Source organism: Watersipora subatra, chromosome 1 (genome assembly GCF_963576615.1).
Source record: "Watersipora subatra chromosome 1, tzWatSuba1.1, whole genome shotgun sequence".
In the NCBI taxonomy this organism is placed as follows: Eukaryota; Metazoa; Bryozoa; class Gymnolaemata; order Cheilostomatida; family Watersiporidae; genus Watersipora; species Watersipora subatra.
In genome coordinates this window covers 2203898-2216677 of record NC_088708.1, presented here as the reverse complement: position 1 = coordinate 2216677, position 12780 = coordinate 2203898, and the positions used below count along the sequence as shown (strand labels likewise).

Below are 12780 nucleotides of genomic sequence, written 5' to 3'. Positions count from 1 at the left end.
GCGAGGCTTGTCATCTTTGTTTGTTTTATTTCATCAATAATATATGAATATATACAAAAAATAAAAATTAGACAACGAGCATCCAGAGAAAGGTGATGATGAGACCATGTGCGCGATAGCAAAAGTTAGTATTTAGCGTGGACCTAGGTGGCAGATTACAGGCAAAAATTAATTAAAAATTGTAGTTAAAAAAATTATCTCAATAGCCATGCCCTTAAGCTCCTTTTAAAACCTAACGAGTTTTGTATACTGTGAATAGAAATAGAGTGTTCCATAAAACGGCTTCTTGATAAATTGTTCTTTTGTGACCAGCAGCGGAAGATGACTTAGGTAGAGGTAAGTTGAGTTTAGAATTTTGAGTGAAATAGTGTTGTGAGAGATGAGAATATGATGAGGAAAAGGTATGAGCTTTAAGCAAAATTCGAAATTTAGACAGCTGACTGACATTCAAAATGTTGCATTTTTTAAATAGATCCCCAGTCAAGAAATAAAAAGGTTTCTTGTTAATAATGCGAACTGCTCTTCTTTGATAAATAATTTTTCAAAATAAATTAATGGAGCATTCCCCCAGGCTTCAATACAATATAAAATTTTTGAATTGATCAAAGAGTTATAAAGCAAAAATAGAATATTTTGTGGTAAATGAAAAGATAATCGGTACAATAGGCCACTGAGTGGACGTAATTGTTTTAATAAGCTTTCTATATGTAATTTCCAGTTTAAATTGTTGTCAATAGTTATTCCAAAAAATTTAACCCTGTCTGTTTTCTTAATTGTATCACCATTTAAAAAAAGAGACTTTTCATTTAATTTAAAATTGTTTTGATAGCTCTTTAAAATAATGTAATTTGTCTTAATGTTAATAGTTGATTTGTTTTGTTGACACCGTTTTGTAAGTTCTATCAAATCAGTGTTTATAAGGTTAATGTCATCATTTAAGTTTTTTGATTTGTAAAATAAGCTAGTATCATCAGCATACAATATAGGCATTAAGAATTTTAGGTTAGAGCATAAGTCGTTAATATATATTAAACGTTGATGTTGTCATCTACAGTCAAGCTTATCATGTTTACCCCCTGTCCAACTGGTCTACCTTATTATTCTTTATCTTCTATAAACCCTTGCTCATATCAAACAGTTTTTAAAATAGCCGTTTCATTTCGTCTTCTCTACAGGCAGCTGATACAGTATTAAAACATCCAACTATAGTGACCAACTAAAAACAAAGTTTGTGGTAGCTTCTCATTTTATAACCACTGTTTTGTTGGTTGGACTGTATTTCCAAGTAGTAAGAGCGCAAGCTGGTGAATAATCTAAAAACAAAGCTTCTCTGAGTGCTTAGCCACAGGTATTTCCTTCTTGTGTACTCTTTTCTCTAGTCGCTGCTGCTGCGTGTCTATTCCTGTACTGGTGCAAGGAACTCAACTCCGTGGGAACCTGCATCCATAGCTCCTCGCTTTTCATACCTCGTCATTATGACCATTTGCAGTGACCATTTACATCAGGAATGCCTGATGGGATATACATGCACGTTGCTGGGACTTAAATGCCTCAAGTTATTACCTTACTATAGACAATAGGGTCTATCTCGTGGTAACCGGTGACCACAACAGACAAGTACTCCTCATGCGTGAGCAGCGTATAGACGACCAGGGGTTGACCCCTGTTATCAAGGATGGTTACTAGCAGACAGGTAACTGCTCTAATCTGTGTCTGCAGAAAAATGTGTCGCTGTAACCGCTAGTTGTTCGGCTCTAAACTGATGTGTTCAATCCTTAGTATGTACCTCAATAGCACAGCAATCCTTAGTATGTACCTCAATAGCACAGCAATCCTTAGTATGTACCTCAATAGCACAGCAATCCTTAGTATGTACCTCAATAGCACAGCAATCCTTAGTATGTACCTCCATAGCACAGCAATCCTTAGTATGTACCTCAATAGCACAGCAATCCTTAGTATGTACCTCAATAGCACAGCAATCCTTAGTATGTACCTCAATAGCACAGCAATCCTTAGTATGTACCTCAATAGCACAGCAATCCTTAGTATGTACCTCAATAGCACAGCAGTCCTTAGTATGTACCTCCATAGCACAGCAATCCTTAGTATGTACCTCCATAGCACAGCAATCCTTAGTATGTACCTCAATAGCACAGCAGTCCTTAGTATGTACCTCCATAGCACAGCAATCCTTAGTATGTACCTCAATAGCACAGCAAATCATTTGTAGACAACTCTAAAAATTCTGAAGCTTGGCTCACTCTTTTCCATAAGATTAACTTGTGTTCATTGCAGCTATGGAGCCAGTTATCATATCCTATTTTTATTACTGTGATTATTATTGTTGTTGACATGACAATCAGAAATTCATTTATTATTCTATTATACTTTACTGTATTGTATTGCTTTAGTGACTTTTTAAAGTCTAAAAAACAACTTTATTAAGTAACTCTTTTTCAAGAATGTCTACTCTACCCACAAATACCTCTTGAAACCCAAAAACCTAATAAATTAGTTTGTATGCAACTTCTGTTTATAGCCTTTTATTAGTAGGTATTGAAAGATGACTATTTATAAACCTTTGGCTGTGGTAGCAAATAGGAAATACCTGTGATTCTCTTTTACATACCAGTCGACAGGAGAAAGTGTGATTATCTTCTTGCTACAAAACAGAAATTTCTTTTCATTCTATTAACATAATTTACTCATAGAAGAGCTAATAGTGATAGATTGTGTTGATAGTGACATACAAGTTGTGTTGATAGTGTCAGACAAGTTGTGTTTATAGTGACAGGCAAATTGTGTTGATAGTGACAGACAATTTGTGTTGATGGTGACAGACAAGTTGTCTTTATAGTGACAGACAAGTTGTGTTGATAGTGGCATACAAGTTGTGTTGATAGTGACAGACAAGTTGTGTTGATATTGGCAGACAAGTTGTGTTTATAGTGACAGACAAGTTGTGTTGATAGTGACAGGCAAGTTGTGTTGATAGTGACAGACCAATTGTGTTGATACTGACAGACAAGTTGTGTTTATAGTGACAGGCAAGTTGTGTTGATAGCGACAAACAATTTGTGTTGGTAGTGACATACAAGTTGTGTTGATAGTGACAGACAAGTTGTGTTGATAGTGACAGACAAGTTGTGTTTATAGTGACAGGCAAGCTGTGTTGATAGTGACAGACAATTTGTGTTGATAGTGACAGACAAGTTGTGTTGATAGTGACAGACAAGTTGTGTTGATAGTGACAGACAAGTTGTGTTGATAGTCACCGGCAAATTGTGTTCATAGTGACAGACAAGTTGTGTTGATAGTGATAGACAAATTGTGTTGATAGTGACAGATGAATAGTGTTGATAATGACAGACAAGTTGTGTTGATAGTGACAGACAAGTTGTGTTGATAGTGACAGACAAGTTGTGTTGATAGTGACGGGCTTTTTAGAAGTCTATTCATCCGTAATGGTTCTACTGACAGTTTGAACAGTAAAAAGGAAAAGATGCTGACTGGCAGATGCACCTTTCTAAAGAGAAAGTGAAATACTCCAGCAAAATGTTCTTATACACTATTTGAGTCAGTGTAATGAAGACATATGCTTTTGTACAGACTCATTGACAATTCGCTGTGAGTTTCAATGGAGTTGTGTACCCCTTCATCTCACAATGGCCCATTTATATACATCTGCTGATAATATACTAACTTATCTTTCTGTAACTTAAAACCAATAATAGCAACTGACGAATATTGCTGTGACATGTTTTCCATATTCTGTAGCTGCTATTTATCTTTGTGAGGCTATGCCATACTTCAAAAAGCAATAAATCAAAGTTGTGATAAGTAATAAGTGATGATAACGGAATGACTGTAATATGTAACTGACTGCTAGGCTATATAGCTGATGATGTTAAGAAGTGCTTTCCTGTTCATCCATAAGCAGGCAACTCCCTACTTCATTTCAACTTGTTGCTAGTTGCTAACGCGTCATGTTCATTACTTTAGTACAATAAGTCAGCTGTACAGCTTCTTGTCTTTCATGATTCACATATGTTGGTATGCTAGATAGGGGATTCTTAGGCTCCAAGGAAATGCCTTCATCTGTCAGTTGAATGTTGCAAGGAACTCTGCTCTGGTTCTCTTGGTTCCATCCGTATATCCGGTTCTAATTGGTCTCTGAGTATTCTTCACTAGGCTATCTGATAAAGTTGTTCCCACATGCTACCTCATTTGTTTCTGCAGTTGAGGCCAGAGAGTGGAGCTCACTGCTTGAAAGATGTACTCAGCTTCAGAGGATTCACAGGCAGCAAGAACAGTTGGTCAGCTTAGCGCTGTGCCGGCAGCGCCGAGAGGTGAGATGGGTGAAGCAGAGTACCGTCAGGCCTACCTTCGCGCCGGAAGGCAACAAACTGGGCTATATTCTGATGCTAATATGAACTGTATGGTGTGGCACAGGAAATGAGGAACTGTACGGTGTGACACAGGAAATAAGAAACTGTACGGTTTGGTACAGGAAATAAGGAACTGTACTGTGTGGCACAGGAAATAAGGAACTGTACGGTGTGGTACAGGAAATAAGGAACTGTACGATGTGGTACAGGAAATAAGGAACTGTACGGTGTGGCACAGAAAATAAGGAACTGTATGGTGTGACACAGAAAATAAGGAACTGTACGGTGTGACACAGGAAATAAGGAAATGTACGGTGTGGCACAAGAAATAAGGAACTGTACGGTGTGACACAGGAAATAAGGAACTATACAGTGTGACACAGGAAATGAGGAACTGTACGGTGTGACACAGGAAATGAGGAACTGTACGGTGTGACACAGGAAATAAGAAACTGTACTGTGTGGCACAGGAAATAAGGAAATAAGGAGCTGTATGATGTAGCACAACAAATAAGGAACTGTACGGTGTGACACAAGAAATAAGGAACTGTACGGTGTGGCACAGAAATTAAGGAACTGTATGGTGTGGCACAGGAAATAAGAAACTGGTACGGTGTGACACAGGAAATAAGGAACTGTACGGTGTGACACAAGAAATAAGGAACTGTACGGTGTGACACAGAAAATAAGGAACTGTACGGTGTGACACAGGAAATAAGAAACTGTACGGTGTGGCACAGAAAATAAGAAACTGTACGGTGTGCTACAGGAAATAAGAAACTGTACGGTGTGACAAAGGGAATAAGAAACTGTACGGTGTGGCACAGGAAATAAGGAACTGTACGCTGTGGAGCAGAAAATAAGGCCACAAGCTTTAATGATTTAGGTGAGCCCTAAAACCTTCCAAAAAGTACTAGGGGTAGCAAAATTATAAATAAAGCTATTTGGCTTCTCATAGTCACCAATCTTCAAACTTATAATTATATTTTTTGGAAGGTGAGGTCAAGGTTAGGTAAGCATTTAGCAATATACTGAGTCTGGTCAGTTCAGTTGTGACTACATGCTCAGTCTGGTGAGTTCAGTTGTGACCACATACTCTGTCTGGTGAGTTTAGTTGTCATCACATGCCTACTCTAGCGAGTTTAGCTGTGATCTCATGCCTACTCTGGTGAGTTTAGTTGAAACCACATGCTCTGTCTGGTCAGTTCAGTTGTGATCACGTGCTCTGACTGGTCATCTCACTTTTGACCACATGATCTGTTTGGTCAGCTTAGTTTGGACCACATGTTCTGTCTGGTTATTTTGACCACATGCTCGGTTTGGTCAGTTCACTTTTGACCACATGTTCTGTCTGGTTTATTTTGACCACATGATCTGTTTGGTCAGCTCACTTTTGACCACACGTTCTGTCTGGTTAATTTTGACCACATGCTCTGTTTGGTCAGCTCATTTTTGACCACATGTTCTGTCTGGTTTATTTTGACCACATGCTCTATCTGGTCTTGTAGTAATTTGAGTTCTTAGGGGCTATAAAATCTTATAGCACCCAAAACTTGTGATGCCTTGAAATAGTCATCATCTCTAGCGTTGGTTCCAGATTACAAATCAAAAATGAATATTTATATACCATAAACATGAACATTATAGCGTTGAGCAAAAAGTTTCGTGCCACAGCTATTTGAGGTCGCTGATTGCTACACAAAAAATGATAATTGCCCTTTATTACTAAATTATTTCGGAATTATTCAAAGCTTTTTTATTATATTATTGTAAATGGATTCTTCTGCCAAAAATGCTTTTTATGTCTCTGATAGATGGGATGCACTTGGTGTGTTGCACTTCCTTGAAATGGACTCATCCAAGTACATAAAATTAGGAAAGTTGACTGTGGTGACATTTAATTTTTAAAATATATAAGCATCACTTAAAGTCCTCTTTACCCACATTGAATATATTTTTGCGCATTTTAAACATTGTGTCTCATTCTCTAACACAAATTTGTTCAATTGGACTCATTGTCATTATCATACAGAATATCACACAGATGTAATGAGCGTGATAATAGTGATAGTGCATATGCCTAAATACTGACTGTAAAAGTATATATTAATCAAAATAGAACAGAACTTAGTTCATATAAACTAAATCTGAATAATATATACGGTAACTAAACAACACTAATGAATTATACCTTTACGATGTGTCACAGACATATTTCTGATTTGTCTTCTCTTCTTCATGCTCCGTGTAACCAGTGTGAAAAAGAGAAATAGGGTAGACAGGTCTTTAGGTGAATGCAAATTTGTTTTCGATGGCTTCAAGCGAGAAGGCGGATGAAGTTGCTGACCTGTTTTTTAACACAATCGGAGTACCTTGTTTTAATTTTGAGTATGGCAACTACTGTGTGGATAATAGCAGCTTTTTGTTCTGCGACCAATATGAGCTCGGAGAGACGGTCCCATTCAACTATGTTCTTTCTGATATTTGGGCTGAGCGGAAGAAACGTGTCAGCCTAAGGCCTTGAATGTCTAAAATGAGGCTAGAGGTTGGTTACAAAAAGCCTTGGCCACACTAAAACAAACAGTCAAACAGATACACAGACTGATACACAGACAGACACACAGACTGACAGACACACAGACTGACAGACACACAGACTGACAGACACACAGACTAACAGACACACAGACTGACAGACACACAGACTGACAGACAAACAGACTGACAGATAAACAGACTGACAGATGAACAGAAAAACAAACTTCAAAATAAATACTGTCATGATGTAAGTTATATGTTATTTATTCACTAATGAATGCTAGTTTGCAAATATAAAACAGAAAGTGATTTGTTTCACCTACATGATGCATGCAATAAGTGAACATACAAGCAATAAATCTAAAAGAAGTTTGACATTGTTTCAATATTTAGTCTTCAACTTAGCCACAAAGGTGCTTCACACCTGCTGCTGAAGCAGGCATGTAGCACCTTTGTGGTATCGTGACAAACTCTAGATGACAAATATCTATAGTCTAGCTGAGAAAATTCATGAAAACAGAAGTGATCTCTTGTTGCCTTGTTGCCACTCTAATTGATCACAAAATAAATTTTAGGAGATGAAAAATTAATTAGAAATTTTTTTAGTTTAATTAAATATTTGACTCCACCTACACAGTTCTTGGTCAGTGACGTCACAACTGGCAAATAGTGGCTTACAAAAAGGATGTTACAACCTTTATGAAGACAAGACAACGATGAGTTGTGTTACACATGGAATGCTGGGAAGCTCAGCAACAAGTTAAAAGACACCTAAACAAGTTGATTTAGTGATACGGAATTACTCTTTTATTATATGTTGCTGATAACCTAACTTCTTTCACCGCAGTATTGTTTGTATTTTGTTTCATCAAAAGTAACCGAGGAAAAGACATAAGTGAAAACAATGGAGGTTACAATAACATAAAAAGCATTTGAACATTCGTGTAAATGATGAAGCCAAGTGCGTAACATCAGTGCAGCTAGTTGATGCGCTGGCCCTCACGTTGGCGAATATAAGCAGTTAAAAGTACTTGGTAAAATATAAAATTAATGATAAGATTTGTATTATTTTGTTTTATTCATCTTGGTTTTTGGAAAAATGTTCATTAGCCAAAGGTATTCCATTGAAAAACACTGAACTTCAGCAGGTAGGATTAAAGGATTAAATCAGCTCTGAAGCAAAATAAAAGTTATAGAATTGCGAGTTTGAATCCCGCCACAATGTAATCTTTTTTTAACTTCCAGCCATTGCTTCAAACAGACAGACAGATGGACAAACTCTCATTATAGCAAAGATCAACGCCTACCCGAAGAAAAAGTGTTCAGCATTTACTAGTTTCATATACTGCTACCAAGGATACATTTAAATCATAATAACAGTTGTATAAATAAATCAGTCATTACTTTAGTTTTGGTAAGCAAAAATAACACAAGTAAAATAACTTGTGCTGACTGATAGCTGTAAAAATATCAAAGCTAAGATTTTGCCAACTACCTAGTCAATCGCCCTTTCTCTGGCTGCAAACCTGCTGGTATAGCAACTCATAAGCTACCGAGCAATAGAAACAGACTGGAATAGGCCCACGATGGATGTAGCTGTAACTCTGTAAAGAGGTGCAACACTCTTAACTGTTCAGCAGGTGATACAACCATATCATTCTTTCTTACACCCTTATAGCTAATTAGACCATTAATCAAGTAGATTATATACACCTTTTGTAGCTACTATTGAGTTATACAACTACTACATGTATGTATATCTGACCTTTAACTTTGCATCTCCTAGTAGAATGCACTGAGAACAGCTACGCCGAAGCCTTTCATAATATTTAGTTTACTAAACGGTTTGTTGTCTATTTTTTCTATTTTAGTATCTACATATGCTATAAAACCTTTTTCTCATATAATATATGCACACTCTAATCTATTTCTCATATAATATATGCACACTCTATTTCTCATATAATATATGCACACTCTAATCTATTTCTCATATAATATATGCACACTCTATTTCTCATATAACATATGCACAATCTAATCTATTTCTCATATAATATATGCACACTCTATTTCTCATATAATATATGCACACTCTAATCTATTTCTCAATGAATACACATACTGCAGTATTTGTTTTTGCATGATAGCTCTAGCTGCACCTCAATGAAAAAAGAATGTCACTAGCACTTGAGGACATATGATCCAAAGCGAACGCATTAAGTGACACATTTGTTGACATTGCACTTTCTATAACAGTTATACCTGTCAAATTAGCAGTAAGCCAGCATAGCTTGTTAGCTGATATGAAATGGCCTGGCTTCATATCATTACTGATATTTCTTGGCAAGTGACATTAATAGCATCCTTTCTTTTACTATGGAATTCCCTTTTAACTCCGTTTCCTTCCTCTGCTATGAGCTGCATACGTTTTGATTCTTTCAGTCTTTTGGCATTGTTAGCAGCGCCTTCTCACCACACGCTTGAAGACTTTTTAATAATCTGACTATGAACTGACAATATCAAACCACTGATCCAGTGCTTGCCAGCTATAATTAGCTACTATTTCTGCCATCACTGTTAATCCCAATTAATTACATGTACATTCAGTTTAACTAGAAGTTATCCTCTCCTTTACACATCTAGATCTTAGAAGATATTCTGTTGGCTATGGTATTATACAAGTCTGTTGTTGTAGGAAATCAAAATTGAATATAATCTGCTAATGTACTATGAAACTGATGACAATGAGGATGTTATTACTCACTATTTCATCGTCATTTCTTTGGTAATCAATAAGAATTTTTTGAATACCATAGCTTTGGCCCTGACGATATTTGCTCTTGCTTCTCAAATCCTCTAGCTTAAATAAGAACATGAAATCTTAATATTTCCGGTAGCTCTCATTGCTTACCTTTCACTAATCAAATTATTTCAGAGATATGTGGCTAGTATCAATATCATATTTGGCAAGAAGCCATCTTGGCAAGATGCCGAAATGAAACACGAAGTCATAAACTCACAAGACATGGTATGACAAATTTTTGGACAGATTTATATAAAAAATATACAATCTCTATACATAGATACATACAAAGATACATTAAAAAACAAAATAAGTTAGATCTATATCTGTAGTTGGAGAGATCGAGGGATGCCCGGTTTACCCAAAGAAGGCATCTAGATTGCTGCTAGAGTCACGTTCGACGCAGCCTTGCATCTTGATTTCAGCGAGACCTCTAGAGGCCGAGTCACATACTGAAAACTGAGAGTCTGATGAGATGGCGTAGCAGTTACCAGGCCATGACTGCAATAAAATAGAGCACGTGTAGAAATATTATTTATCAAATACAGAACATGCTTAGTTGAGTTCCTTGCATATGCAACTAGACTACTTCTTGAGACACATAACAAGACACATTGTTTTGACTAGACTCGTGGCAGGTTGATATTACAAGATCTCAACAAGAAAGGAAGTATAACAGACAGGCAAGCTTAAAGAGTGTCAACGCAATTGGCTACTTACAATGGTTTCAAATATTCTACACTCTCCAAAAGAATCCGTCTTGTTTGGTGAGAAAGCTGCCCTTCGTGCTTCTGTCGTTTCCAAAGATATGAACATTTCAAATATTTTTGATAGGGGTACTTGATGAGAAACTCCATCTATGACGACGGGACGCAGAGGATTCGCTGCTGACCTCTATAATGGTAATACGTAATCAGATCAAATGAGTGAATGTTACATTAGTCTAATTTTGCTTATGGTTTTCATGACAAACACAGAAAGTAGTTTGTCTCTTGCTCCATTGTAACAAACTCACCTTATGTCGTTGGCTGGGACTCAATTTTTTAAGAGGAGCTGTTGACTTGATGAGTCTATAGTCTCCTGGCACTGGCACAAATTCTCCATTGACCTTAATGAAGACCTCAAGGGCCTCGCTGAGAGAGACCATCAGAAGAAGCATGACGGAGAAAATATACTTTCCAGACATGTCTCTTTGTATGGTGTCACTCGGTAAATTTCTTCACTCTGCTACATGTAAAAGAAGCATGTAAATAAATTTGTCGTGCGTGCGATAGATGTCTGAGCTGTTCATAAGTTAGTAGTAAAGTGAATTGGTGGTTGTAGAATATCAATAGGCCATGTGAATAAATACTTGGCTGAACATGCTCTAGGTCTATGAACATGCTCTAGAGGTCTATGAACATGCTCTAGAGGTCTATGAACATGCTTTAGAGGTCTATGAACATGCTCTAGAGGTCTATGAACATGCTCTAGAAGTCTCTGAACTTACCTGAAGAATATCTTGCAATCCTGCGTGTGAATATAATGATATGATGGTAACTGAGATCCCCGCCTCAAGTGTTTCGTAGGCTCAGCCTCAAGAGTTTCGTAGGCTCACGGTTGACAGTCAGTAAGAATGAACGAGTGAGTTGTGACTGCACATTTACGAGCCTGCCTCTTATATATAGCTCCTGACAGATTTTAAAAATGCCGCCTGATTGGTTGGCGAGTGATACTAGAAAGAAATTGCCACGGCTTGCATAAGAGCCAACAGTGTATAAACATGAAGCACTTTGAGAACGCAAATCTAAAAACATACTTTTGAGCAAACACGGCAAAAAATTAATGAAGAGTGAATCACCTATTTCCTCTTATTAGCTAACATCTCCTGGAAGTAGATTATCCCTTATTAGCAAGGCATAGGATGTACAGATTACTCGCAACTTTGAATGGAAACAGAAAAAGAACTTACATCATCATGCGATAAAATGCATAGATCTAGCAGCTGGTTACCCTATCAAAAACTTTGACAAATTCCTTTTAAAATGTCTGCTAGTCGAACTCGTGATAATATTTTTGACTGTTTAGGGCTGTATGCTGTGCGGAAAGAAACTGAGATACTCAAAAGAAGTCATCAGTATTTGTGCTATTTCTTCATAGAAAATATGACAACTAGTTTCAGCTGCATTTACCCTGGAAGCACACCTCTCCAGTGATGAGAATGCTTATCTTTTCATTAATTTTTATCTTGATCTTGCTCAAACAATACTGTTTAACATTTATTTATGCTGGATTCAATATAGAGGTTATCTCTAACAAGAAGTCTATACTTACCTGTTGAGACATGTCTACATGTAGTCTGCGTGTAGAAGGAAACTCATAAAAGCACTAGACAAGTATTTAAGAGGAAGTTCAGTATTGAGAAACTTCGCTGTAACATGGCGTTTTGTAGCGTCCGATGCCTATTGCAATGCCACTGAGAAATTTGAAGCAACTCGACCCTTGTAATTATATTACAGAGTGTAGCGAGTGACATTCCATACTTCATCATGCATTCGTATATTCCTTGTTTGAATAAATGTTTAACATCTGTTAACAATTTTTTGTTGATTAACACATATTTTGTTGCTTATATTTCAATGGTAGTTGCAATTCTTGGAAGGAAAAGAGATTTGAGAATTTGAGAGAACATTGCTTAAAAGCTGCCATTCCTACAGGTCGAACTTTTTATTCAATTATGGCTTAGAATGATTCTGTCAACTGTATTCTGTCACAACCATTGTGCGACCGAATACAGTTGGTATGATAATAATTTTTATGCGTAAATCATGCCGCTTGGACGTAGTTGCCTCAAATGTGAATGACTCAGCATTCTAACGCAGAATTATTTTTTAGCAATTATTTCTACCAAGATTAAATATGCAATCACTTTTGTTCAATCAAATAAGAAGAGAAGGAACGATTGATGACGAATTTTGGGCATGGCAGTTTTAGGGGTGCCATTGCGCGCACATTGATAGATGAATTGGTAGATGCCATGCTTGATAAAGTAGTATAGCATTGGTA

At 36.9% G+C, this 12780-nt stretch overlaps 1 protein-coding gene across 2 annotated transcripts; it reads right to left on the bottom strand.

The window, feature by feature from the left end:
- Nucleotides 1-9963: 9963 nt before the first annotated feature.
- LOC137385770 (uncharacterized) lies at nucleotides 9964-11353 on the bottom strand. Of its 2 annotated transcripts, none has more exons than XM_068072321.1 (4): nucleotides 11225-11353; nucleotides 10751-10962; nucleotides 10456-10629; nucleotides 9964-10236 (listed from the first exon to the last, which is right to left on the bottom strand). In XM_068072321.1, the coding sequence occupies exons 2-4, from the start codon at nucleotides 10919-10921 to the stop codon at nucleotides 10093-10095; spliced, it is 489 nt and encodes a 162-aa protein (XP_067928422.1). In that variant the 5' UTR covers nucleotides 10922-10962; nucleotides 11225-11353; the 3' UTR covers nucleotides 9964-10092. The 2 variants fall into 2 exon arrangements, with proteins under 2 accessions (XP_067928422.1, XP_067928423.1); XM_068072322.1 differs by having other exon boundaries at nucleotides 10751-10959.
- Nucleotides 11354-12780: the final 1427 nt, after the last annotated feature.

Excerpts from the sequence above, each read along its gene's own strand:
- LOC137385770 (XM_068072321.1), bottom strand. The coding sequence starts at position 10,921 with ATGTCTGGAAAGTATATTTTCTCCGTCATGCTTCTTCTGATGGTCTCT. Across the intron at positions 10,630-10,750 it reads GTCCCAGCCAACGACATAAG|AGGTCAGCAGCGAATCCTCT; the intron begins GTGAGTTTGTTA and ends TTACCATTATAG. Across the intron at positions 10,237-10,455 it reads GTAGAATATTTGAAACCATT|TCATGGCCTGGTAACTGCTA; the intron begins GTAAGTAGCCAA and ends ATTTTATTGCAG.